This window comes from Trichomycterus rosablanca, chromosome 1, assembly GCF_030014385.1.
Source record: "Trichomycterus rosablanca isolate fTriRos1 chromosome 1, fTriRos1.hap1, whole genome shotgun sequence".
In the NCBI taxonomy this organism is placed as follows: Eukaryota; Metazoa; Chordata; class Actinopteri; order Siluriformes; family Trichomycteridae; genus Trichomycterus; species Trichomycterus rosablanca.
Window position 1 is genome coordinate 50546782 of NC_085988.1, and position 25742 is coordinate 50572523.

Sequence of the window (25742 nt, forward strand, 5' to 3'; positions counted from 1 at the left end):
ACATGCTGGAACACCAGAGCTGGGATCTCAAATAAATTTTATCAAGTCTCAGCTCTGCCTGCCGGCTGGGCTGAGCAGCCACATGAACAACGATTGGCCTGTTGTTCATATAGGGGTGGGGTATTAAGCCGGATAGGGACTCCTTGTAACTGATGCACTACGACCTTTGCTGGCTGATTGATGGCGCCTGCACAGAGGTGAGGAAAGAGTGCAGATCAGGATGTGTCTCTCCATACACAAGGCTGATTCGCATATATGCACTCGCCTAGTGTGGGTGACAAAATGCATATGGCTGCTGCCCACGTGTCTGAGGGGGCATGGGTTAGCTTCATTCTCCTCAAATCAATGCGGGGGTCGGCATTAGTGGAGAGGAAGCATGACGCAATCGGGTAATTGGACGCGCTGAAAAGTTAGGAGGAAAAGGGGAGAAAATGCATAAACAAAATATTTAAAAAAAACATTCAATTTAATGATTGAATGAATAAACTGATCTATTCATTTATTTGACTTTACAGTTGGTGGCATGAAGGCACAGTGGGTAGTGCTGTTTCCTGACAGCAAGAAGGGCTTGGGTTTGATTCCACAGCTGGACGGCAAGGATTCTTTCTATGTGGAGTTTGCATGTTCTCCCCATGTCAACATGGGTTTCCTTTAGGTGCTTCGTTTTCCTCCCACAAGTCCGAAGACATGTAATCAGGCCAGCTGGAGATACAAAAAGTGCCCTAAGTCTGACACTTTTTAATAGTTTTTTTGTATTACATACTACATTTCTTATTTTATTTATTTAATTACATAGTGCTGTACAATAATACTTGTGCATTTTAATACTTTCAGCTTTAATCTATCTATCTATCTATCTATCTATCTATCTATCTATCTATCTATCTATCTATCTATCTATCTATCTATCTATCTATCTATCTATCTATCTATCTAAATGATAAGAGTATTATATGTGTAGTTTGTGAACATGTAAGAGGGAAAGTGGTAAACATTAGCTATTTTTTGAAATGAGATGTAAATGCTGAATACCAGCATAAACATTATGTTAGAAGGGTATATTGTCCCTTGTTTATATATAACCAACTTTACGTTTTATATGCTTGCTTTATAACCACGTGTGGGTGACTAATCATATTCACAAAGGGCCAGGCTAAAAAATCAGCAAGCCACACCAGTCCATGGTGGATAAGATTTTACACCACTATTTTCATATTGATCTACTCACACACGCACACACACACACACATATAATCACAGACACACAGAGGATGCAGGACGATGCAGGTTGACCATGTTTAATCCATTCAATATAGGATTATTTACTCAGTGCAAGTGCCAAAGAAAAAGATTCCATCAAGAGCTGTGTGCCATTTATGTACAATTAAAGCTGCGTAAAAGAAAAGACACCATTTGATCTGCAAATGTAATGGGTGACATCCACATAAGCAGCATGGAAACAAAAAAAACCTCATAACATTAATTATGAACAATGTAAAGTAGATGCCAAGCAAGAAAAAATAAACAAATACAAAAAAAAAAACATAACTAGACTTAAAATAAATGGCTGTTGCATTCTTCGTTCAAATAACCACAAAATTAATCAATCACCAACATTACTATATATTTATATCTAAAGTGCATTATGGTACAAAAATATAGGTCAGCAGCACCTTGAAACCTTTACAAAATAAATATACAGTTTAAACAAAATAAATTACTGCAAATCTGACAATGATAACTGGCATAATCCTAACAAAAAATAATATATATATATATAATAAAAAGGAAAAAAGAATAATGCAAACTACTCACATAGATCAAAATCTGTAGCCTCACAGAGCAACAAAATAAAAAATAAAAATAACAAAATAACTATTTTATTAGTCTTTTATCACTAGCCTGGTGAATGAAGTATATTTACAAACAATAAATATTTCCCTATCACTTCCCAAATCATCATTATTACAGTAAATACTGCAACATGAACATTTAGGGGTCCATGTATAATGTCCTTAAAGATCTGAAAGACAAAAATGAGAAATAATATCAGGTTTAGTTCAGGGAAATTACAGTATTTATATCACAATGAAGGCACAGCTGTAAATACAAGATACTGGATACCACAAAACTGCATTTTCTTGATGCATGCTTAGTAATCCAGGTACACAAATCCACAAAGTTGAATCTGTTCATCTGGACACAAGTTTGTTGTAGCAATACGTTTCGTCACTCATTCAAGTGACTTCTTCAGTCTGAGCTGGTGGTGAATACCCCAACCTTATACGCAGACGATTTGCATAATGACCAAACACCGCCCATTGCATAACAATGGAACCGGTGAACAGGTCCATATGCAAATCACAATGACCATTAATTATGAATTATGTGAAGAGGGAACGACCATCCCTGAAGGGGGGGGCTGAGAGTACATCTCTCACCATCTTACAACGCCGTGATAGGAGCTATACCCAAATCATATGTGAAAGGCACACATGACCATTGTAATTAATCAAGGTCATTGTGATTTGTATATGGACCTGATCACTGGTTTCATTGTTATGCAATGGGCAGTGATCGGTCGTTATGCAAACTGTCTGCATATAAGGTTGGGTTATTCACCACCAGCTCAGACTAAAGAAGTCACTTGGATGAGTGACGAAACATATCGCTACAACAAACTTGTGTCCAGATGAACTAATTCAACTTTGTGAAAACTGCATTTTATTCACTTTAACTGTAAAACAGAATAGCTGTATAATGCAAATTTACAAAAGTCAGTAATTTATTTGTGTACTTTTTTACTGTATGTACTGTATGTTCGAGTTAAAGACTTACTGCTTCCTTCTTGGTATTGTGTACATTTTCAGATAAATCAGTACATGTATTTGCAGTAAGGTGGAGGAAACACCTTGCCCTGAGCCAACAGAAGCCCAGTAGATCCTTCTACTTTCACTCAGCAAAGTTCCTCTAAGCGAAAGTGCTTAAGTATGCTTAGTAAGATGCGTAGTAAGTGTGTGTGCGCATGTAGTTGTATAGTATGTATTTGTATAGTGATGGGGACATGGAGGCAGGGGATGGTGGTCTGAAGGAAAATCTATATAGACCAAAATTCTCTTCACTTATATATTCTAAATTCATTTTTCTGAAGTAAAAACTATTAGACAGCAATGACTTAAATATTTTGGCAACTTAAAGAATCTTTAAAACATTTTTGGATTAAGGGTTAGGATTAAGGTAAAAATAGCTTTAGAAAAGGCTAAACACTTATAGGCACTTTCTAGTTTTTGATTCTTGAGAATTATCCTACTGCGTAATACAGGAATATTACTGCAGTGGGCACAATGCAAGAATCTATTGGTGGGGATCAGCCATCACCCATTCACTAATGTACTCACATCTAGGGCAATTTAAAAGGTCCGATCCACCTACTGCCAGTTGGTGGAAAACCAGAGTGCCTTGAAAAACCTCACATGGGACATGGGAAGAATATGGACACTTACAGACAGTAACAGGGAACAAGAGCTAAACCCAGATCCCAAGGCTCCTACACTACCTGCTGTGCTACCGTGCATTACCTTAATTTCCGTCGGAATTAATAAGGTATCTATCTATCTGTCTGTCTGTCTGTCTGTCTGTCTGTCTGTCTGTCTGTCTGTCTGTCTGTCTGTCTGTCTGTCCGTCCGTCCGTCCATCCACCCATCTATCTATCTATCTGTCTACCTATGTCTTGGCTGATTGTACATTGTATAAAAACGATACAAAATTTAGAGAATAAACAATCTGATCATTATAAACCATTATATTCATTACATGATTATAATTTTTTGTGCTTTGTAAAAAGTAAAAAGAGTGTAAAAAGAGTAGGACTAGAATATTTACCATTGTCAGAGTCTGACAGTGCTCTAGTGCAGCGCAGCTCGCTGTGCTGTGTGTACTCGCCACTCCAGGTGGAAGCCACTGCCCGGTTCGTTGACCATCAGCCTACTAAGTGAACGGGCCCGCCGTTTTCTTTTCTCTCCTTCTCTTCTCTTCCCTGCTCTCCCTTTCTTCTTCTTTTTCCCACTAGCCTTGAGTGCTCCATCTTTATATGTTTGTGACTTGTTGGTCTCTTGAGGCAGGTTGGTGCCCTCCTCATCTTCTGGGCCGTAACTAATTGGCATGCTTTTGGTGCCACCAGCAGGCTTCGGATGGGACGTACCCGAGCTCAAATTGATACCCATGCCCACAGCAATAGGAACGCCCGTGTTGATGGTCCCACCTCCACCACCACTGACTCCTCCGCGCTGCTGAACCTCACGGATCTCGGCTGTGTGAACCTCATGCAGTAGCTCCTGCAACCACATGCGGCGCTTGAAGTCCTGCAGGGCCCGGCCCTTGTCATGCATCAGCTGGGCATGTGTCACTGACCGCTTACTGGAAGAAATAGAGAAAGAAAATTAAATGACTATGAATAAAGAGACACCAAGAGACTGAATTGCTTAATTTTACGAGGTCTTTTTGAATAAATGTGTCTATTTAAATGATCTAATGTAATATATATGTAATCCATGAAGGTTGCGTGTCAACTTTGGAATAATTATAAATGTATTTCAAACACAAAACCTGGTGCATTTGTCCACACAAAAAAGCAGTGAGGCCTTGTAAAACTTGGTCTTTTGCCTTGATCCTGACTTGTTCTGCCTTTTCCCAAAAGATGTAACAGTTCCAGATCCCTCTATCTAACCATAATAAATCATAGAGTGATGATATAAAAGCACTGGGCCATGGAAGGACCTGTCAGGGGGTCGCAGGGTTTTCAACTGTTTTTAGACACACTTTTTAGAGTTGACTCAGAGTTTTACACATAGTACATCAGAGCTGTCTTGAGCTGTGCATTCCTGTGCAACAGCAAAAGCCAATAATCACACCGAACCATTTGTCAAGAGGAAACAGGATTAAAATGTCGACAGACAGTCTAAACCCATTTTGCAGTAATTCTAATTAATGGTGCCAGTGTGTCTCAATTTAAATAATTTGGAAGCGTTAGTAACTTTGACGGTTCACAGCTTCAACAAGACGAAAAACCTGTTGCTGTCGTATGCACTTTTTGATACTGGGCACACGGTCCAAGTGTCTTGAAATAATTACCCATAACACGAGCTGTTGCATGTAATGTGCCAAAGTAAAGCGTAATTTAGGACTCTTTTATAATATTCACTCTTTCACAGAGTGCCTTGGTGGGTCAGATACCCGCTTTGCTCAGCAGATATTGTGAAACTAGCATGGCCAGACCAGATCAACCAGTAGGTGGCAGTACAAAATAAGTAGTGAATAGGGGATGACCTGGTCACGTCAGGACAAAAGCTTGGATGTCTAAAATAAACCATCACTGTATGCACAGTGGTATAGCAGGTAAAGTGGGAGCCACACAGCAACAATGGCCCCTGAGAACCTGGGTTGCATTATTACCTACAGGCACTCTTAGTGAGGAGTTTTGCATGTTCTTCACCTGCCTTAGTGAGTTTCATCTTGCTACATTTCCTGGGTACATTGGATTGACTCTTAAGTTATGTACACACACACACACACACACACACACACACACACACACACACACAATAGATTAGTTACACTAAAAAGCCCTTAGGTGTAAGTGACTGAGAAACTGAATCTCCTAATCCATGATCAGTATGAAGCAGATATTAAAGATATATAAAATGTTATAATTAAACAATAAATAATACTGAATAATACTGATTGTAGTCCATCTGTTTCTCTGCATGCTTTGTTAGCCCCCTTTCATGCTGTTCTTCAATGGTCAGGCCCCACAGAGTAGGTATTATTTGGGTGGTGGATAATTCTCAGCACTGCAGTGACACTGACATGTTGGTGGTGTGTTAGTGTGTGTTGTGCTGGTATGGGTGGACCAGACACAGCAGAGCTGATAGAGTTTTTAAACACCTCACTGTCACTGCTGGACTGAGAATAGTCCACAAACCAAAAATATCCAGCCAACAGCGCCCCATGGGCAGCGTCCTGTGACCACTGATGAAGGTCTAGAAGATGACCAACTCAAACAGCAGCAATAGATGAGCAATCGTCTCTGACTTTACATCTACAAGGTGGACCAACTAGGTAGGAGTGTCTAATAGAGTGGACAGTGAGTGGACACGGTATTTAAAAACTCCAGCAGCGCTGCTGTGTCTGATCCATTCATACCAGCACAACACACACTAACACACCACCACCATGTCAGTGTCACTGCAGTGCTCAGAATGATCCACCACCTAAATAATACCTGCTCTGTGGTGGTCCTGACCATTGAAGAACAGGGTAAAGCAGGTTCAAATGTATTTAGAGAAACAGATGGACTACAGTCAGTAATCGTACAACTACAAAGTGCTTCTATATGGTAAGTGGAGCTGATAAAATGGACAGTGAGTGTAAAAACAAGGAGGTGTTTTTTAATGTTATGGCTGATCAGTGTATATATCCATACAACAGTGTGGACCATAACCTGAGCATTGAATCCCAAATTGCATCCTAGTCCCTATTTGCACAAGTTATACAATAAGTCTCAACATTATCTCCCCACTAATAGTTCACTACATTATGTAACCATTCACGATTCTGTCACCTCGACTTCAAACTCACTTCGGTCTGCTTGAATCCTAACAGTCAAGTGGTAAGTGCCAGCTAATTCTGTCTGTCCTGTTACAACCTGTTTTTATTCATTTATTCAGTACATCAAACTGCAGAATTTGTAATGGTGTAAATATAGCCATTTCCCTTGAATCTCTTCTCCTCAAGGGAAACTGATCTGAAAGAGAATTTCCTGCAGTACATGTTTTCCTTTCTTTGGAAATTCCAGTTTATTTTCCCCAAAGCTTTGTTTTGTCCATAAGGAAGTTTATATGTAAATTAATGTGAACTGAAGTTTAGAAGTAAAGTATTGTAAATTATTATAGAATTAATTAATGGGTGCTCGGGTGGCACAGCAATAAAGTATGCCAGGCCACTACCACTGAGATCAGAGGATCCGGGGTTCGATTTGCCGTGCTATCAACTTGTTGGGCGTCTGCATGGACATGACTGGCTAATGTCTGAAGGGTGGGGAGACTGTCAAAACAGTCTAGCCATTGGGAGGTGCACTTCATTGGGAGGTGCGATCTCAATGTCGATCCCAAGCCCAGATAAAACTAGGAGGGTTGCATTTGGAAGGGCATCTGGCATAAAAACTGTGCCAAATTGGGCATGTGGACCAGATCTGCTGTGGCAACTCCTAAATATGACTGACATTTGGTACTATTAAATATTCTATATTTTAATTTTTAAAGCGATGGACAGTAACCATGATTTAAATTAATAAAATGTTTTGAATTATTAAAACATTTACTAAATCATCAGAACAGAACAATAATGCACAAACTTTATAACAATCTGATATAAGTAATATTAAACAGCCGTTTGTGTTATTAAGATGTTTTTATTTGCAGGGACATTATTTTTGAATTGTCTGACTTTTAGCTTCTACAGCATCTGAAGACTTTCACAAGGACTTATAAATAATTTATAACTTTATAGCATTAGACAAAAGGATTGCATTTTTTAAATTTCATTCATTATGCCAACAGTTTAATTACAGAGTGAGTTTATTAAAAATACAGTTTTAAAATCACATAAAACATTACTCAAAGCTTTTTTTGCCCTTCATGTTTTTCGTGTTCTTTAGATGGTGAAACATGTGGTTACATAATGATTTATATGGGCACTAAGTAATTCAAAAACAGTGTAAGATGAGCAGCTAAAAGTGTGTTTACATGACTTTTCTGAAATTAAAGAAAATCTACATGAATCTACTTGAAGAGCAAAGTTTACATTCACTTATGTATGTATTGGCGGTCTATTTAAAGACACTTTTAAAATTAAATAATTAGAACCTATTTTTTTGCCCATAAATTTATTGTTACTTTTTGAAATTATGCAGCTCAAATAAATGTTAACTTGGTTCTGTAGAAAGCTTTGTGTCATGGCCTTCTATTTTTTCTATTTTATTTATGCATTTTCTCTAATTTTCTCCCAATGTAGCATAGGCAATTTGTCATCCGCTGCTGGGGGATCCCTGATTGCAGTCGAGGTGGGTATATTGCTGCTCACGCCTCCTCCGACCATGCAGCCCTTTGCGGAACCCTTTTTCACCTATGCACTCTGCACAGGCGCCTTTCTATCTGCCAATCGGGGTCCTTACACAGCGTTTAAAGACCCCACCCACATAGTCCAGTCATCCCGCCATAGCAGAACCGTGTCTGCTGCAGGTACTGCCAATTATGCCCACTAGATAGCGCTGAGCTGAGTTTCGAACCGAGGAGTTCAGAATCTCTGCGTTGGTGTGCTGGCAGAATATAACACTGTGCCACCTGGGTGCCCTGGCCTTAAATTTTTTGACTTTGACTTGACTTTATTTTTTTAAGTAATTTTGACTGTGGCTGATGATCACTCTGTGCTCACATAAATAGGTCTAGTTTAACTGCATCACTTAAGTAAAGTTGGAATGGTTGGAGACCACCGTCTACATAGCATTTTATTTTCATCATTTAGCAGATGGCTTTATCCAAAGCAACTTACAATTGTGACTGAATACAATGTTTTACTAGTACATACAGGAATGTATATAGAGATAATAAATTGGCAGTGGTGGGATTTGCACCAGTGACATTTTGCTCACTGCCCTTAGATGGTAATATTAGATGGCATTCAGTGACTGCCACTTATACTGCCACTTATCACTATATCAGCAGCTCTTAATTCAGGGCAGACTTGTTTTTGTGATTTCTGGATTACATCAGATTATCCAGACTAAACCCCAACATTAAGTGACAGTTTGAGTTTTCAACCCAATCTTGGCAAAGTGCATTTTAATGGCTGCTGTCAAACCAGCTCTGTTTATATTGACACTAAAGTTAGCTGTAGCCAGTCATAATAACTAATAATAGCGAATTTAAAAACCATGCCAAACATTTACATGATATTATAGTATTAATTGCACTTGTGATTTCTTTTTTTTATGCATTTTCTCCCTTTTCCCCATGATTTTTTTAGCGCGTCCAATTTTTACCCAATTGCGTTATGCTTCCTCCCTACTGGTGCTGACCCCCGCCCCGATTGATGAGAACAAACTGACAGAGCTGGCACTTGTGACTTCTACATGCACAACACCGATATTGGCTGTGGAAGGCCATGGGGCAGCACATGCCTCCTTTGACATGTGTGTAGCCACCAGCTGCTTCTTTTTACCAGACAGTGGCAAGCTATGCTGTCTGTATTCCTCTGTCTCTCAACCAGACAGTAGGTGTCACTGTTGAGGTGGCAAATAGGTTCATCGCTCAAACACAGAATTCCTTGACCAGGCTGGCGGAACCTCTAAGAGTAGAACATGAGGTTTTGTGGTGGTGAGCTAGAGTATTAGACCACTGTGCTACCAGAGCAAACCCACACTATATTTTATTGACATTAATTTTTGAATTTGAACTGTATTTGTTTATCCACTCAGCCCAAACGCTCTCTGAAGTGCAGTGAGAGAGGGTGTGGCAATCAAGAAGGTGCATGAAATCTGTCTAGCTGTTACTTAGAGGTCCACCTAAAGATGTGAAGATGTTATCTGTGTTATTTGAAAAAACACAGCAGAGCGAAGAGTGCCCTCTAATCGGCCTCGCACGTTCAGAAATCTCTGCCTTGTATGTGTTTCAACTTTGCAAGTACTTGGTACTAAGCCAGTCTAAACTCCAGTAGGAGGCATTGTGCTCAATGGCAGATCATTAAGTCGGCTGACTTGTCAGCATAAGATCGTTATATACTTTTTGGATGACTTGAGAGCTTGTACAGAGATAAAAGCTCTTGAGTGGATCCTGATGAAAGAAGACCTGTGTTGTTTGGCTCCAACTGACTCGACGTGATACTATCCCTTGCATGAGCAGGAGTTCAGCCCTTTAGAGATTATGATTGGGAGCAAAGGGTTGAGCTTGTCAGATTACCCTGGAATAGACTGAATCTGTAAATGCACTGATATTTACTGAATGGGAGGCATTGTTCAGGGAGTGATTACTGCTGATTAATAGATACATCATGAGCAACTAGTGGATCATTTCCTATGGAGAAAAGTTTGTTCAGTGTAGGTGTCTGAGGAATGAGAAAAGCCTGTTTAGGCTTACAGGTCAAAGATCAAATGATGCATCACAGTCTTTGGCAACTAGACACACACATCATTACAGAGTGCAATGAATGGCTAAAGCCATGGACTCATCCAGCGAGTCACCATTCTCCACCCCCAATAAACAAACATGTTTTAAACTGGGGGTGTATGGCAGAACAGACCACACACAGACACAGACGCAGACGTATGAATCAGCCTAGAGCTCAATCCTGCATCAACACGACAGCTCCAACAGATCCTCCCTGTAATGCCGAAACTATGAAAACGACCTCAGTCAGAGCGCACAGCGGAGTCAGCCTGTCTCTGAGTGTGTCTGCTATTTCATGCGAAAAGTCGCCTGTATCAGCCCTTCAAATACATCCATCCAACTATCATGAGCACAAATCTGTCTGTGCTTTGTTAAAGCCATTTATGAGGCACATTCATAACATTAAACATAAGTAAAAGAACACTCATAGGATGCAGTAACATTGACATATTCACTCATGCTTCGTTAAAACCCACTCAGAAAGGTTCAGCAGGCACAGGCAGGGGCCAAAGAGTGCACAAGCCTTCCGTGAGATTAGCTTTCCAAAGTGAACAGCTCTCCAGAACCATGTTTTGCATCCAGGGCCCTGGTCAGGGGCGCGCTGGACATGAAAGGGGGTTTGGTCTGCACGGCATAATGTACTCCAGCAGGAGAGTGCGTTTAGCTTGGGCCGTCGCCTAGTCCAGCATCAGCACTCTCTCTTCTACACCTTAGCTCTCTCTCCATAGCCCCCCCCCCCCATCTTTATCAGACAGCGAGCCCCTTATGGCAGGAGGAACATAGGGTGATGGGTAACTGGCATAGTGAGAGAGCTGGAGAGGTGGAGAGTGTTGGCTCACCGTCGAGGTGAACATCCCCCCCACCCCAAGTAAATATACAGGTGGCCGCTCGCTATGAAAACATCTCCCAGCACGATCTCCAAATGAGCACATTTTCCAGTCTGGTACAGCCACCCACCTCACTCTCTCACTCTTTAACAGGTGATAGAAGTAGTGCTGTAACCACCCTTCCATTAACAACTAACATTTGATTAAATAGATGTGAGGTAGGAGTGTTCTATGCCCCCCATAGCCAAAGCACTATATGTAACAAAACTATATGTATTGAATTAAAATTATATAAATTAAATACAGGAATTTCAAAATCATCAGATTTCAACACAGTTAAAAAACAGTAATAAAAGGTGCTCTACACGACTATTACCAAAACGCTAACGGAGCAATTATTCTTTAAAATAATAGTCTTACATCCATCTAGCACAGCTGTAAACATTTGTAAAATATATGACAGTGGGCTTTAAATTGTGTTAGCTGCTTATGATGGACCATCATATCATTTCATTACCTTTACCTTACAGTACTATATAGTTTACATTTATATTTTTGGCATTTAGCAGACGCATTTATCCAAAGCGACTTACATTACAGTATACAGTCTGAGCAACTGAGGGTTAAGGGCCTTGCTCAAGGGCCCAACAGCAGCAACCTAGCAGTGGTGAGGCTTGAACCAGTAACCTTTGCATTACTAGTCATGTGTCTTAACCACTAGGCTACGGCTTGCCTTATAGTTTATTAATTATTAGTTTAGTTTAGTATATGCACTCACGGGACGCATTCACATATTGAAACAAAATATAAATTGTAATATATATTTAATAAAAAATATGGAAATTCCATAATGTCTGCATTTGGAATCTGGTTTTATCAACATAGATGATCCGTCTAATGTTTTAACAGAAGATTCAAGTAACTACGTCTAATCACTTACCTACAGTGCCACACATCTTGCCGCCTTACTAAACTGGCACTGTAGGCACTTTATAGCAATCAGACTTTTTCCCCGTGTTATTCATTCCTAAATAATACAGTACATAACACATTTACATAACATGTACGTAACATCGCATTCTAATTAATCTACTAATGTTTTAAAGTATACAGGAGGATAAGCATATGTTGTATGCAAATACTTTATTTCATATAAGAAACTTGAGCATTGGTAGATTTTGGTCTGTGCAAGGATTCCTAAAACCAATCCCCATAAATATGAAGGGCCAACTGTAATTTTGATTTTAGGTAAAATAACTGAATAGTTGATGTCCTGATATCATCAAAACTTAATCAAAGCCAAAACTGATAACAGTGACTCAATTTACAGTGAAATCAGATAACAAATGACTCACTGTAAGCAAGCGAAAAATCAAAACCAGTGATATAATCTGTATAAAATCTGATAAAGTACTACTTCATCATTTTTAGTAAATATTGGCAATACTTATTATTATTATTATTATTAATAACAACAATAATAATATAGATTTTTATTGATTTTGTTTTGACATATACTTTTTAACATACATACTAACTATACATTTTAATTAAAGAATGAAAGCTTTTCAATGCAAACAATTGAATGCACTTACATTCTGTTGCTGAGGGCATCGATGGGCCTGCCATAGTGTGGCACGGGAGAACACAGTAAAAACACAGCCAAACACCACTGTTGCAGAATCCTCCTTGAACACAACATCCTCCGGTTCTGTGTTCACAACAAAAACCATGTCATTCATTCAGACATTAAATAAAGCTCAGATGTCACATGCTGCTGCATAAGTTATTAATTTTCTCCTTTTCTAAACCATGATCGGTAAACTTGGCAGTGTAATTGGAAATGTAAATTCCGCCCACGGTTGTTCATCGTGTTACGTTACTATATTGAGCAGATAAATATAAACAAACAATGAAAAAAAAATTATTTTGACTAGAACATTATTAATGATCCTGGTTTTCCCGCACCTCACATGGTGCCGCCTGAGAACATGAGTTGGGAGGGACAGACTAAACGGCTACAGCGCTGGTTTAACTCAAATCAGTCCAGCATGTTTAAGGATTCCCTCACATTTTTTTGGCCCACAACAAAACTTAACAAAAATCTAGTTCAGCTGACTGAAGAACCATACAGACATGAACTCCCACACCCTGAACTTACTCTCCCCACAACGATGTCTCAGAGTGTCCTCTCAATTCTGTCCTCCTCGGGACTTGATCAGTGTTCTTTCAAAGTGTCCAGAAGGGTGATTGGAAAAAAGCAAATCAAACTAAAAAAAACTGGCAAAGCAAACTCAGGTGAATCCAGATGGTAATGTTCTTTTTCTGATGAGAAAAGTTCTCACCATCAGCTCTCCAAAATAAAAAATAAAAGAAATGAACTAGTCCTGTGTATTTGTCACCTCTTATCTCCAACAAACTTTTTTAAAGTTTAGCTGTAATTCAACCAGAACTGAGACGAACGCCAGAAGCCAGAGAGGAATCCCAAAGTGCCGTGTTAGCCAACAAAGTAAACGAGAGTGTTCTCCAGGTGGTCTCAGGAAGCTAGTCTCTTTTGCTCTGCTGCCTGAGGCTGAGCTCCAGACTGTTATAGAGAAGCCTATGGACCAGTACAGTGATGGGAAAGTTTCAACAACTGTCTGTGTGCAGGTTAAGGGAATGAGGGAGGGGTGAGAAGGAGGGGTAACAGAGTGAGAGAGACAGGGAGGGAGGGATGGAGGGAGAGGTGGAAAGGAAGAGAGGAAGAGTGGGAGGGGAGGTTAGGACTTGGGGAGCCCTCACAATAAGTCAGTCCTTGTGTAGGACTTAAACATGTATGTGGATGTTTGAAGAGAAAAAAGAAAGCCCAGATGTGGCAAGAAGGTGGCGCCCAAGCAGCATTTCAGCTGTACATGAGAGACGAGTGGTGTGTAGTGTTTTTACACAGAGACCTGTGTGGTTAACACATGTGAAACTGTACTGATTCAATGTAAAAATGTTGGTTGTATCATGTGACCAATTTTAACAAACAGTAGTTAACAATGCAACACAGTACAGTAGATAAATAAATACATTATTATTATTAACGTACACCGATCAGCCATAACATTAAAACCACCTCCTTGTTTCTACACTCACTGTCCATTTTATCAGCTCCACTTACCATATAGAAGCACTTTGTAGTTCTACAATTACTGTCTGTAGTCCATCTGTTTCTCTGCATACTTTTTTTTTAGCCTGCTTTCACCCTGTTCTTCAACAGTCAGGGCCACCACAGAGCAGGTATTACTTAGGTGGTGTGTGTTGTGCTGGTATGAGTGGATCAGACACAGTAGCGCTGCTGGAGTTTTTAAATACTGTGTCCACTCACTGTCCATTCTATTAGACACTCCTACCTAGTTGGTCCACCTTGTAGATGTAAAGTCAGAGACGATCATTCATCTATTACTGCTGTTTGAGTTGGTCATCTTCTAGACCTTCATCAGTGGTCACAGGACGCTGCCTTTGGGGTGCTGTTGGCTGGATATATTTTTGGTTTGTGGACAATTCTCAGTTCAGCAGTGACAGTGAGGTGTTTTAAAACTCCATCAGCATTGCTGTGTCTTATCCACTCGCTCCACTCCACCAGTACAACACACACTAACACACCACCACCATGTCAGTGTCACTGCAGTGCTGAGAATCATCCACCACCCAAATAATACCTACTCTTTAGTGGTCCTGTGGGGGTCCTGAACATTAAAGAACAGTATGAAAAGGGGGCTAACAAAGCATGCAGAGAAACAGATGGACTACAGTCAGTAATTGTAGAACTACAAAGTGCTTCTATATGGTAAGTGGAGCTGATAAAATGGACAATGTGTGTAGGAACAAGGAGGTGATTTTAATGTTATGGCTGATCGGTGTAGATTCCTATTCCTATTAAAGCAGCCTTCAATCTTCTGTAAAGTCTTATCCCAAGATTTTAAATTTAGAATTAAACTTAGGACCCCAGGACACACGTTGTTGTATGGCACCCACCATGGCTTTATTTATGTATACAATTTCAACTATTACAAAATCTATACCAGACTGACCATAAGTCAGTAACTTGGAGATTCAGGGACAATCCGGATGGGTTGGCAACTTTAGAAGTGAAGGTCTTACACATCAGCAAGTACAGTAGATGCAGCCACATGTTTGAGGACCCCTGGAGGCATCCTTGAAGGAAATTCACAGCATTCTTTACATCCCAACTAGCCAATTAAGTGTATGTGATAAACTGCACTAACAGACCAGAGACATGGTAGAGCTCATTAAAAATGAGCATGCTGGGGTTGTTGGGCTATATTTCTTTATGTTCACCAGTGACTTATATAAGAGACCAGAGAGCCATTAATTGCATGATAATATTTCTTTCACACATTTCTCCCAACCCTAGTATAAATTGTTAACATGGATAATGAATAGGTCCATAGGACAGTCTATCAAAGGTACCTGAAACCTTACAACTACAGTTCAAGCTATGATTTTACAGGGTCATTATATTCTTATATCCCAGGACACTTCTTTTATGCTTTTGTGTATTTTAAAGTATATGATTGACGCTTCAAGATGTTTTTATTCTATATTTGTTTCTAAATTAATTATAATAAGTATTGTTTATTATTTATTCAATCATTTATTCTCATAAAAAATGTTATCCTGATGAGGAACATACTAGGTCCAGAACCTATGCTGGGAACACTAGCCACAAAGTACGCTGGAGCCCTGAACAAGGCGGCAGTCCATCAGAGAGCAAAACACACTCTTTTTTATTTATTCACACTCAGCCAATGCACATTCTGGCATGTTTTTGGAAGGTGAAAGATGAGAAACAAAACCCATTTCGCTGAAGAAGTGTGGCACCAACAAAATTCCTGTTGCCGCACTGTGCCAATCCAGTGCTGTGAAAAAGTACTTGCCCTTCAGCCGAGTTCTTCTATTTTTGCTAATTAGTTTCATTTAAATGTGTCAGATTATTTAACTTTAAATTTTATATACACTGATCAGCCATAACATTAAAACCACCTCCTTGTTTCTACACTCACTGTCCATTTTATCAGCTCAACTTACCATATAGGAGCACTTTGTAAATCTACAATTACTGACTGTAATCCATCTGTTTCTCTACATACTGTTTAGCCTGCTTTCACCCTGTTCTTCAATGGTCAGGACCCCCACAGGACCACCACAGAGCAGGTATTATTTAGGTGGTGGATGATTCTCAGCACTGCAGTGACAATGACATGGTGGTGGTGTGTTAGTGTGTGTTGTGCTGGTATGAGTGGATCAGACACAGCAGCGCTGCTGGAGTTTTTAAATACCGTGTCCACTCATTGTCCACTCTATTAGACACTCCTACCTAGTTGGTCCACCTTGTAGATGTAAAGTCAGAGACGATCGCCCATCTGTTGCTGCTGTTTGAGTTGGTCATCTTCTAGACCTTCATCAGTGGTCACAGGACGCTGCCCACCAGGTGCTGCTGGCTGGATAATTTTGGTTGGTGGACTATTCTCAGTCCAGCAGTGACAGTGAGGTGTTTAAAAACTCCATCAGCGCTGCTGTGTCTTATCCACTCATACCAGCACAACACGCACTAACACACCACCACCATGTCAGTGTCACTGCAGTGTTGAGAATGATCCACCACCCAAATAATACCTGCTCTGTGGTGGTCCTGGGAGAGTTCTGACCACTGAAGAACAGCATGAAAAAGGGGCTAACAAAGCATGCAGAGAAACAGATGGACTACAGTCAGTAATTGTAGAACTACAAAGTGCTTCTATATGGTAAGTGGAGCTGATAAAATGGACAGTAAGTGTAGAAACAAGGAGGTGGTTTTAATGTTATGGCTGATCAGTGTATAAGGTAAAAACAACCTAGGTAAACACAAAATGCAGCTTTTAAATTATCTTTTCATATCCTAGGAAATCTCATACTTACTAAATAAAGCTCATTACCTTTAAGGGATTATTAAGAGCAGCCTCTTTACATATTGCTTTTTATTTTAAATGTGAAAGGACAACAGAGTACCTAAAAAAATTATACATTGTACCAGGCAAAACATGCCAAATCTTAAAGATTGAACACAGGATCCTGGTCTACAGCACCAACACAGCATTCTGCACCACTATTGAGTTCATTATTATATCTTATAAGAAATAAATAAACAGTAAGACAAGTGTAATTGATAGCAGCAAAGTGTTTAATCCTCAATGCTACTAACATTAGGATTGAGGATTAAACTGCACAAGCTTTCTTTATCCCACTTTCGCCTTTGATATAGCTTGACAGCTTTTGTATGTGCCAAATTCATGTGTGTGATTGAAACATAACTGCAGACCACTGTCAACCTTTATTGCCAGGTTTTCAAAACAGTTTTCATTCTAAACTCCTCGCTCTATTCTTAACTGTACAAGCAGCATGAGCTTTAGTTTCAAACCTGTCAAAGAAATTCCAGAGAACAATGCTAATTCACAGAGGGGTTTTATATTTCAGATCAAAATATATTTCAGATTCAAAATCATTCGTTTTGAATGAATTGGTAATAAAAAAATTTTTTTCAATTGTGATATCAAAAAGCCTCTGAAAACTGAAATGCCATGTTTATTTTGGGTTACATTAACAAATACACAAGAATAAATATGTCTTGGAACAAATTTTGTCCATGTAGGAAAGTACTAGACATCATCATAATCACCACTGACAAAAGACCAACTAAGGGAATATCTTTTTGAAATAATGGTGGTCTACCCTTTCAGTACAGTATCAGTGTTCTGGTGGTTAGTGGTTACTAAATGTTGGTTCTTTCTTTAAATTGTGAACCATCTGTATATGCAGTGAGGTTGAAATGAAAATTTGTTTTAATTATACAATTAAATAGAATCATTTTGCTGTTAAAACTAGGGCAAATATTCGGCAGAGCAGTGGTAGCTAGTGGTGTGCGATACTGCAAAATTCGGTATCGATCTGATACCAAGTAAACACAGGGCCAGTATCGCAGATACTGATACCGATACTTTTTACTTATAAAGCAGCTTATTTACTTTCATGTAGGGAAGAGCAGTGTGTCATGATTTATGAGGTGAATGTATCAATATGCTTTGAGGACTAAATGATTTTGTGTTAATTAGTTAATCATGTGCATGTGAAAACCCACTACAGTTTTAGGCGAATAAAAAGTAATTTTATTAATGTAATAAACTTTAACGAAGTCTGGGGTTTTTGTTCAGAAACCCCCCTCTCATTGCACTCTCTGGCTTTTTGTAAAATAAAGTACACAAAAATATTAAATAACATCAATTCTTTTTTCAGTAAAAGGTTTTTGTTCATAAACAATAATATAATAAAACTACATTTATTCCTTTCACTGCACTTCTTTTCTGGCTTAAAACAAAGTACAGTACAACATTATAACTGAAGAGCAAATGTTTTAAAACTTTAAAACTCTTTTTTTAATTAACTGACTGAAAATATCCACTTTTTCTCTCTGCCTTTCACTTACTGCTATGTGTATTTTCTCTCAGTGTCTCTTAGTCACGTGACGGCACGACAATAAAACACAGTGGAGCAAAGTGTGCTTGTAAGATGTGAAAGAGCGGTGTTTGCACACACACACACACACACACACACACATGTCTACTTTTTGATAAAATGGGAGGAACGTATTAAATGTAGCGGAGAAAAAACTGAAATGAAAGTATCGAACCCATCACGTTAGTATCGATCCGATTCCAATACCAACGTTGGTATCGATCCTATCGATATTTGGACCGATCCGCCCACCACTAGTGGTAGCTCAGAAGTTTAGTTGCCAAGCAGCAACTCTTGGGCCCTTAAACAAGGCTCTTAACCATTTCTTCTCCAGGTACGCCATATAATGGATAACTCTGTTCTTAGACCCCATCTTCCAAATAAACTGAGATATACTTATAAAATACTTTCATTATACTGCAAAACATGTTGCTGTTTTTTGACAATTATCACCTTCTTCTTTTAGTCAGATATTGATTTTAAAATATTACAACAATTGCTAAAACATGGAGGAATAGGAAATAATAGACCGATCAAGTTTAGACACTGTCACACTGTTGTTTTTACTTTTTTGGTGTTACAGGGTTGCCATGTTTACCTAAAAGGCAACAGCCATAAAATCCAGTGTGGATCATACATCTTTGTCATTGATATAATCACGCCTGGAAAGTTACATTTACAGCAACCCACACAGCTTCATAGGTTCGGCCTGAACTCCCACGTATTAAACTAGCTAAGGTGAGCCGGACACGCAGCCGCTTGCTTTGAGTTTGGCAACTGTTTATAGGAAACATTCTTACTTTTCTGTGTAACTTAGCTGGAAAGATACCTAAGCATTCTGATGGGGCACTGGGCCAGGCTCGCCCTCTAACTGAACATAATGCGCTCAAGCACTTCCTTCTGTCTTCTATCCAGGACTTTAAAAACGAGCTTTTTGCGGGCTTTTGCTTTTTTGGTGTGAGAACCTAAAGTAGCTGGGATGAGTTCCTGAGGTTTTAACAGCAGTCATTCAAGGTCAGTATACGGGCACTGAAGTTCTTTCCAGCGTTGTACCCATTCGCTGTTATTTTTGTATTTGATAAAGAGGCTTTTCAGAGGTTAGAAAAGGACAGCATCCTAGTCAAAGTCTTTGCTGACCATAACCATGGGGCTACTTTTTATCCTCCTACCCTTTTCCCTGTTCTGCTTTAATCAGTGCTGTTGAAGAAGCCAGTCGGATCCACCCATCATCAGAGTGAATAATCCAGCGGCTTTTGAGAGCTTGTCCAGGATTAGCACATCGCCTCCTTAAAAATGGTTGGCTTATGTCCTGAAGCACACAAAACATTCACCAAAACAGCTCAGATCTGCCATGAAAACCGTTGCTCATGTACAGCATTGACATGACTTTTGTAAACTATTGCAGATGTTTTCCTACAGTAAATAAAATGTTGCTTTGGCGTAGTGGCATAGTAACAGACATGACTGCAAGAGTGCCAGGAGTGTCATCAGGAGGACCTGGTACCACAGAACTACTAGGTCTTGGTAAGCTGTTAGTATTTGTAATCTTCTCTTACTGTCAGTAGGTATATGGAATGTTGTGTGGATTTGATTTATCTGAATATTTGTCCTCTTCAGGTCACTGGATGTTGTAATTACAAATGCTATAAAGCTGCCCTTTGTCTCTTCACATTAAGGATCTACCAGCATGCAAAGAATCTTAATGAACTGATATCAAAACAAACCCCTGGGCTGGTAGACAGAACCACCAAGGTGGAGTGGGGAGCCATCATGCACCCAGTTTTACTGTACTTACTTTAACCCCGTTCAGGATATAATGGTAACTAAATATGAATGTAAAAAAAATAAAATGTTTCTGATTACTTACTCTTATTACAGTATTTCAAATATTGTTTACTACTGTAAAATAAGTAGAAATGCTATGATGGTTATAACATAATTATTTCTTGTCTGAATATACATTGACTTAAGCAGCACTGTTCTGATTTCCCAGAAATGTGAGTCATCTTGCTCTAAACCTCTTGCTCTGAAGATTGTTAAAATGATGTTACACTGATTTTGCATAGTTGCTTTACTGTAAGTATCCCATTCATAACGACATCAAGGAAAGTCATGAAATTCCTTTCAACTGGACTGCCAGCACAGAAGAAAGACATGCTCATTTAGAAATGCCATAGGCAGGTTTAAAACAAAACACTTTGCATAAAGTGTGAGATTTAGGTAAATTGTATTTTTTTTAATTATATTAAAAAAAAAAGTATTATTAAGTTGTAATATTTAAAGAAGTAAGCCATTTTAAATAAAGACAAGTTTTAAAATAGGTTAACAGTGGTAATACAGATGCTATGCCATTTAATGCAGGTAAATGGTGTAATCCTGATGAAGAGAATAACATTTTTTTATGTCTTATATTTTGTCTTTTTTCATGTTCTAAAGCTGTGAGCAGCATTGTGATTATATTCTAAAATAGGTGTTATGCTGATATTTAAATAAAAAAAAAAAAAAAAAAAATAAACATGCAGTCAGGTTAATTGGAGACACTGAATTGCCCTATAGGTGAATAGGTGTGTGTATGTGTGTCTGCCCTGCGATGGAATGGCGCTCCGTCCAGGATGTTACTGTGTGCCTTGCGCCCATTGAAAAGCTGGGATAAACTCCAGCACGCCCCCCCCCCGCAACCCTAATTAGATAAGCGGTTAAGAAAGTGAGTAAGTGAGACTAAATAATACCTTGACAAATAAATAAATAAGTAAATAAACCCTTGTCCACAGAGACAAATAAAATTTTGCAGAATAAATCTGGACCTGGCAAGCTTTGCTTGCAACATAGCAGTTGCTCATTGCCTTTAATATCAATTAAGCGTAGTATCTAATAAGCCAAACTTCTTATCTTTTCCCTTCTAAGCGTATGAGAAGAAGGAAAGTAATATTCATCTTCGTTTGTACAAACTATTTCCAGAAAATTTGCATTAAAGAAGAATCTTTATAATTTGATTTATTTTCTAGTATATTTTTAACTGATTCAAGTACAAATAAAAGATTTCCAGTGTTTACAATTATCAACTTAATTCTACAGTATTTTGCATATATAAAAAACCCAATTAAAATTTGATGCCTGCAACCCTCCAAAAATTGGGACAGAGATGTGTTTACCCCTGTGTTCCATCATCTTTCCTTTTGCAAGTGGTATTTTTGTCCATTTTTGCTTGCTACAAGACTTTAGCTGCTTAACAGTCGCCCTCGGCTTGCTCAACAGGGGTTTTTGTATCTGTTGGTCCTGGATTTTGTAAAGTTGCTTTGAGACAATGTATATTGTAAAAAGCGCTATATAAATAAAGTTGACTTGACTTGACTTGACAGTCCATGGTCATTATCTTCTGATTCTTCTCTCCATGATGAACAATACATTTTTAATAGAAGAATGATCTGAACTGCAGGTAGGCCAGTTCAGCACATGCACTCTGTGTCTACAAAGCCATGCTGTTGTAGCACATACAGAATGAAGCCTGGCATAATCTTGCTGAAATAATCATCAACTTCTTTTGGAAAAGTTGCATAAATGGTACCTTAAAACATGGGCACTGATGCACCCCCATAACAAGACAGATGTTGGCTTTTGCACCTTTCACTGATAACAGTCTAGATGGTCCTTTTCAGCTTTGCCACAGAAAACCTGATGTCAGTTTTTCCTAAACAATAAGTTAAACTGTGGACTCATCTGAGCACAGAACATGTTTCCACTACTTTTGGACCATTAGAGTTGAGCTAGGGCCCAGAGAACTCAAAGACCTCTCTGCATAGAATTGATGTCTGGCTTTTTCTTTGTATAAAAGTGTCAGGTTTCATTTCTTGATGCAGCAGTGTGTTACATGCTTTTCTGAAGTACTCTTATGCCCATGTGGCTGTATTTATCACAGTTCAATAACGATTTCTCATGCAATGCCGTTTGAGAGCTTAAAGGTCATGCACATTCAACAGTGGTGTGCAGCCATGCCCTACACGGACTGAGATTTATCTGAATTCCTTGAATGTTTTTACAATATTATAAAAAAGAAATCAGTGAGACACTAAATTAAAATTAAAATCCAGAACTGAGCCACGACGCTTCTTTTATACCCAATTATTCCCTCACCTGTTACCAATTCACCTGCATATTGTGAAATGCATCTAACTTGAATGTTCTATTACTTTTTTGCCTCTGTACCAACTTTTTGGAGTGTGTTGCAAGAATCAAATTTTAAATTTAAGTATATCTAAGTTTATATTTACAATGACATTAATCAATAAAAACTTTTCTTTTCTTTCTACATTTGTTAAACCTTCAAGAAATTGAACAAATCACAGAATTTGCTTTTTACTGCATTTTACTACTGTATATTATACCTAACATACAACCCAAAATCAGAAAAGTTGGGACAGTATGGAAAATGCAAATAAAACAAAACATGCAGTGTTCCTTACATTTACTTTGACTTTAATTTGATTGCAGACAGTTTGAACCCAAGACATTTCATGTTTTGTCTGCACAAGCTTCATTTCATTGTGCCTTTGGCCTTTACTCACTGAAATTCCTCCTGATTACAATCACCTGTTGACATCACTGTTTTTAATCACATCATTATTTAGTTTGTAAAATGTTCCTCAAATAAATATTGGAAGGGATTTGCATATTTCTCCCTCTACAGTGCATAATATCATTAAACCATTCAAGGAATTGGGAGGAATTTCAGTGCATAAAAGCCAAGGGCACATGCTTAAGCTGAACACCCGTGATCTTTGATCCCTCAGATGGCACTGCATCAAGAACCGCCAGTCAACAATAGCTGATATAACCACATGGACCAGGGATTACTTTGGCAAACCTTTGTCAAGCACTACAATACAGAGTTACATGCACAAATGCCACTTAAAACTTTACTGTGCAAAAAAGAAGCCATATGTTAACCAAGTCCAGAAGCGATGTCGACTTCTCTGGGCTCGGAGGCATCTAGGGTGGACCATCACACAGTGGAAACGTGTATTGTGGTCAGATGAATCAGCATTCCAGGTCTTTTTTTGGAAAAAATGGATGCCGTGTGCTCCGGACCAAAGACGATAAGGACCATCTAGACTGTTATCAGCAACAACTCCAAAAGCCAGGGTCTGTCATGGTATGGGGCTGTGTCAGTGCCCTTGGCAAAGGTAATTTACACTTCTGTGATGGCAGCATTAATGCAGAAAAGTACATTGAGACCTTGGAGCAACATATGCTGCCTTCAAGACGTCATCTTTTCCAGGGACGTCCATGCATTTTTCAACAAGACAATGCAAAACCACATGCTGCACACATTACAAAGACATGGCTGTGGAAGAAGAGGGTACGGGTACTGGACTGGCCTGCCTGCAGTCCTGACCTGTCCCCAATAGAGAATATGTGGAGAATTTTGAAAGGAAAAATGCGACATCGATGACCCCGTATTGTTGCACATCTTAAGACGTGTTTGCAGGAAGAATGGGACAAAATTATATATATATATGTTTTAAACAAAACAATACCTGTTGTGCCCTGCAATAATGGCAAATTCAGCTCTTTGAATGATAAAACATGCTTTTTCTCATTTTCTCTTGTAAGAGAAGAATTCTCAACTGCAGACTCATCAACTTCCTAACAAAAGGACTTTTGAGAAGATAGCTCTAGGCCTCTAATATACTGCAAGCTCCAGCTTTTAAGATAATGGTTTACATGCATCTATCCCTGTGGAGCCATGTTAAGGCATTTACAAAATAAGTAAAATTACAGCTCATTGTGGATGGCATCAGTCACTGCTGTTAGACTACATGTGTTCTGTGTTTGTGACGCAATATACCTGATTTTTTTAAACTTACTCATTAGTGTGTAATAGCAAACAGACTGCTTTCCTCAACCAGAAGCTCATTTACATGTATTCACTTTCTCTTTATAAAAGATTTTGCCCCTAAGTAATTTAAAAAAGTGCAAATTAGTATAGTCACTGCCATTTTGTGGCCACTTCTTTCCTATGGGATCTAATTAAAGATCTAATTAAAGTCATCTACCTCCAGCCTACCTGTCGCGGTAAACAACCCATATGGCTAAGAAAAAAAATACTTTATTTAAGGGCCACTAAAAAGTCTACTATACCTGTATATAAACCTGTAATAACATCATGACTATTCATAGGGAAAAAAGACAGGAACGCTGTTTTAGGTTACTAAAGTTTTTTTTTGTTTGTGTGTTTAAAGGCACCTCCCTGAATCAAGCAGAAATCGACTACTCTAAATTGGCAATCAGGGTACGTATAATAAATGGATAATTGATGCTCAGTTTTGCATTCAGTTTTTTGATGCTTTATGTTCAGTTTTGCATTAAGTTTTTTCTTGTAGCAATAGGCCCACAGATACAATGACCAGGAGGACATGATGAATGAATGAATGAATGAAAGATGTATGAATGAATACATTTAACTCTTGCACTCTCCCTTGTCCTGTTCTATTTCTAATTTTCTCTAATTAGTGTAAATTACAGAAGCATTATAGTATCAAGAGGTCAGGGTCAATAACTAATGTCTAATTTCTAATACTTTAAAGGAAGCTTTGGAAATTGGATTAAGAAGATTGGTACACTATCAAATCAAGTCAGATTCAAAGCAATTTTACAGATTCCAGGTCCAAAACCGCTTATAATCAAACCTGAGGGTAACAGTGGCAAGAAGACATTCCCTAAATACTATAAGGAAGAAACCTTGAAAGGAACTAGACTTAAACAAGGCCTATCCTTCCTGGGCTGCCATGAGAACACTTAGCTTTGAGTTAGAATCCTGCACATACAATGCATGCATATCATGGCAAAAGAGGATGTTCTAATGTCATTAACTTTGGGGCATGGATGCCAAAGAAAGTTTATCACATGGGGTAAAGAAAGGTAGAAACAGTCTGAGGCCATTGTGATATAAAGCTCACATGACTTTGGACAGTGTAAACAGCAGCATAGTAAATTAATTATTTCATTGTTTGTATTACCACTGCTTTATCCTGGTCAGAGTTGTGGAGGGTCTAAGCAGGAAACACCTCAGACAGGTAACCAGTCCATCAGATGACACACACACACACTCAGGGCAATTTTTAATAACTACAGTGGATCTGATTGCATGTCTTTGGACTTGTAG

The 25742-nt window shown here is 38.8% G+C and overlaps 1 protein-coding gene across 1 annotated transcript; it reads right to left on the reverse strand.

Annotated features, from left to right (window-relative positions):
• Positions 1-1937: 1937 nt before the first annotated feature.
• On the reverse strand, positions 1938-12749 carry pthlha (parathyroid hormone-like hormone a). Its single transcript, XM_063004046.1, has 3 exons — positions 12643-12749; positions 3883-4416; positions 1938-2023 (listed from the first exon to the last, which is right to left on the reverse strand). Exons 1-2 carry the CDS (start codon positions 12747-12749, stop codon positions 3906-3908), a joined length of 618 nt encoding a protein of 205 aa, XP_062860116.1. The 3' UTR covers positions 1938-2023; positions 3883-3905.
• Between the last annotated feature and the right edge of the window lie 12993 nt (positions 12750-25742).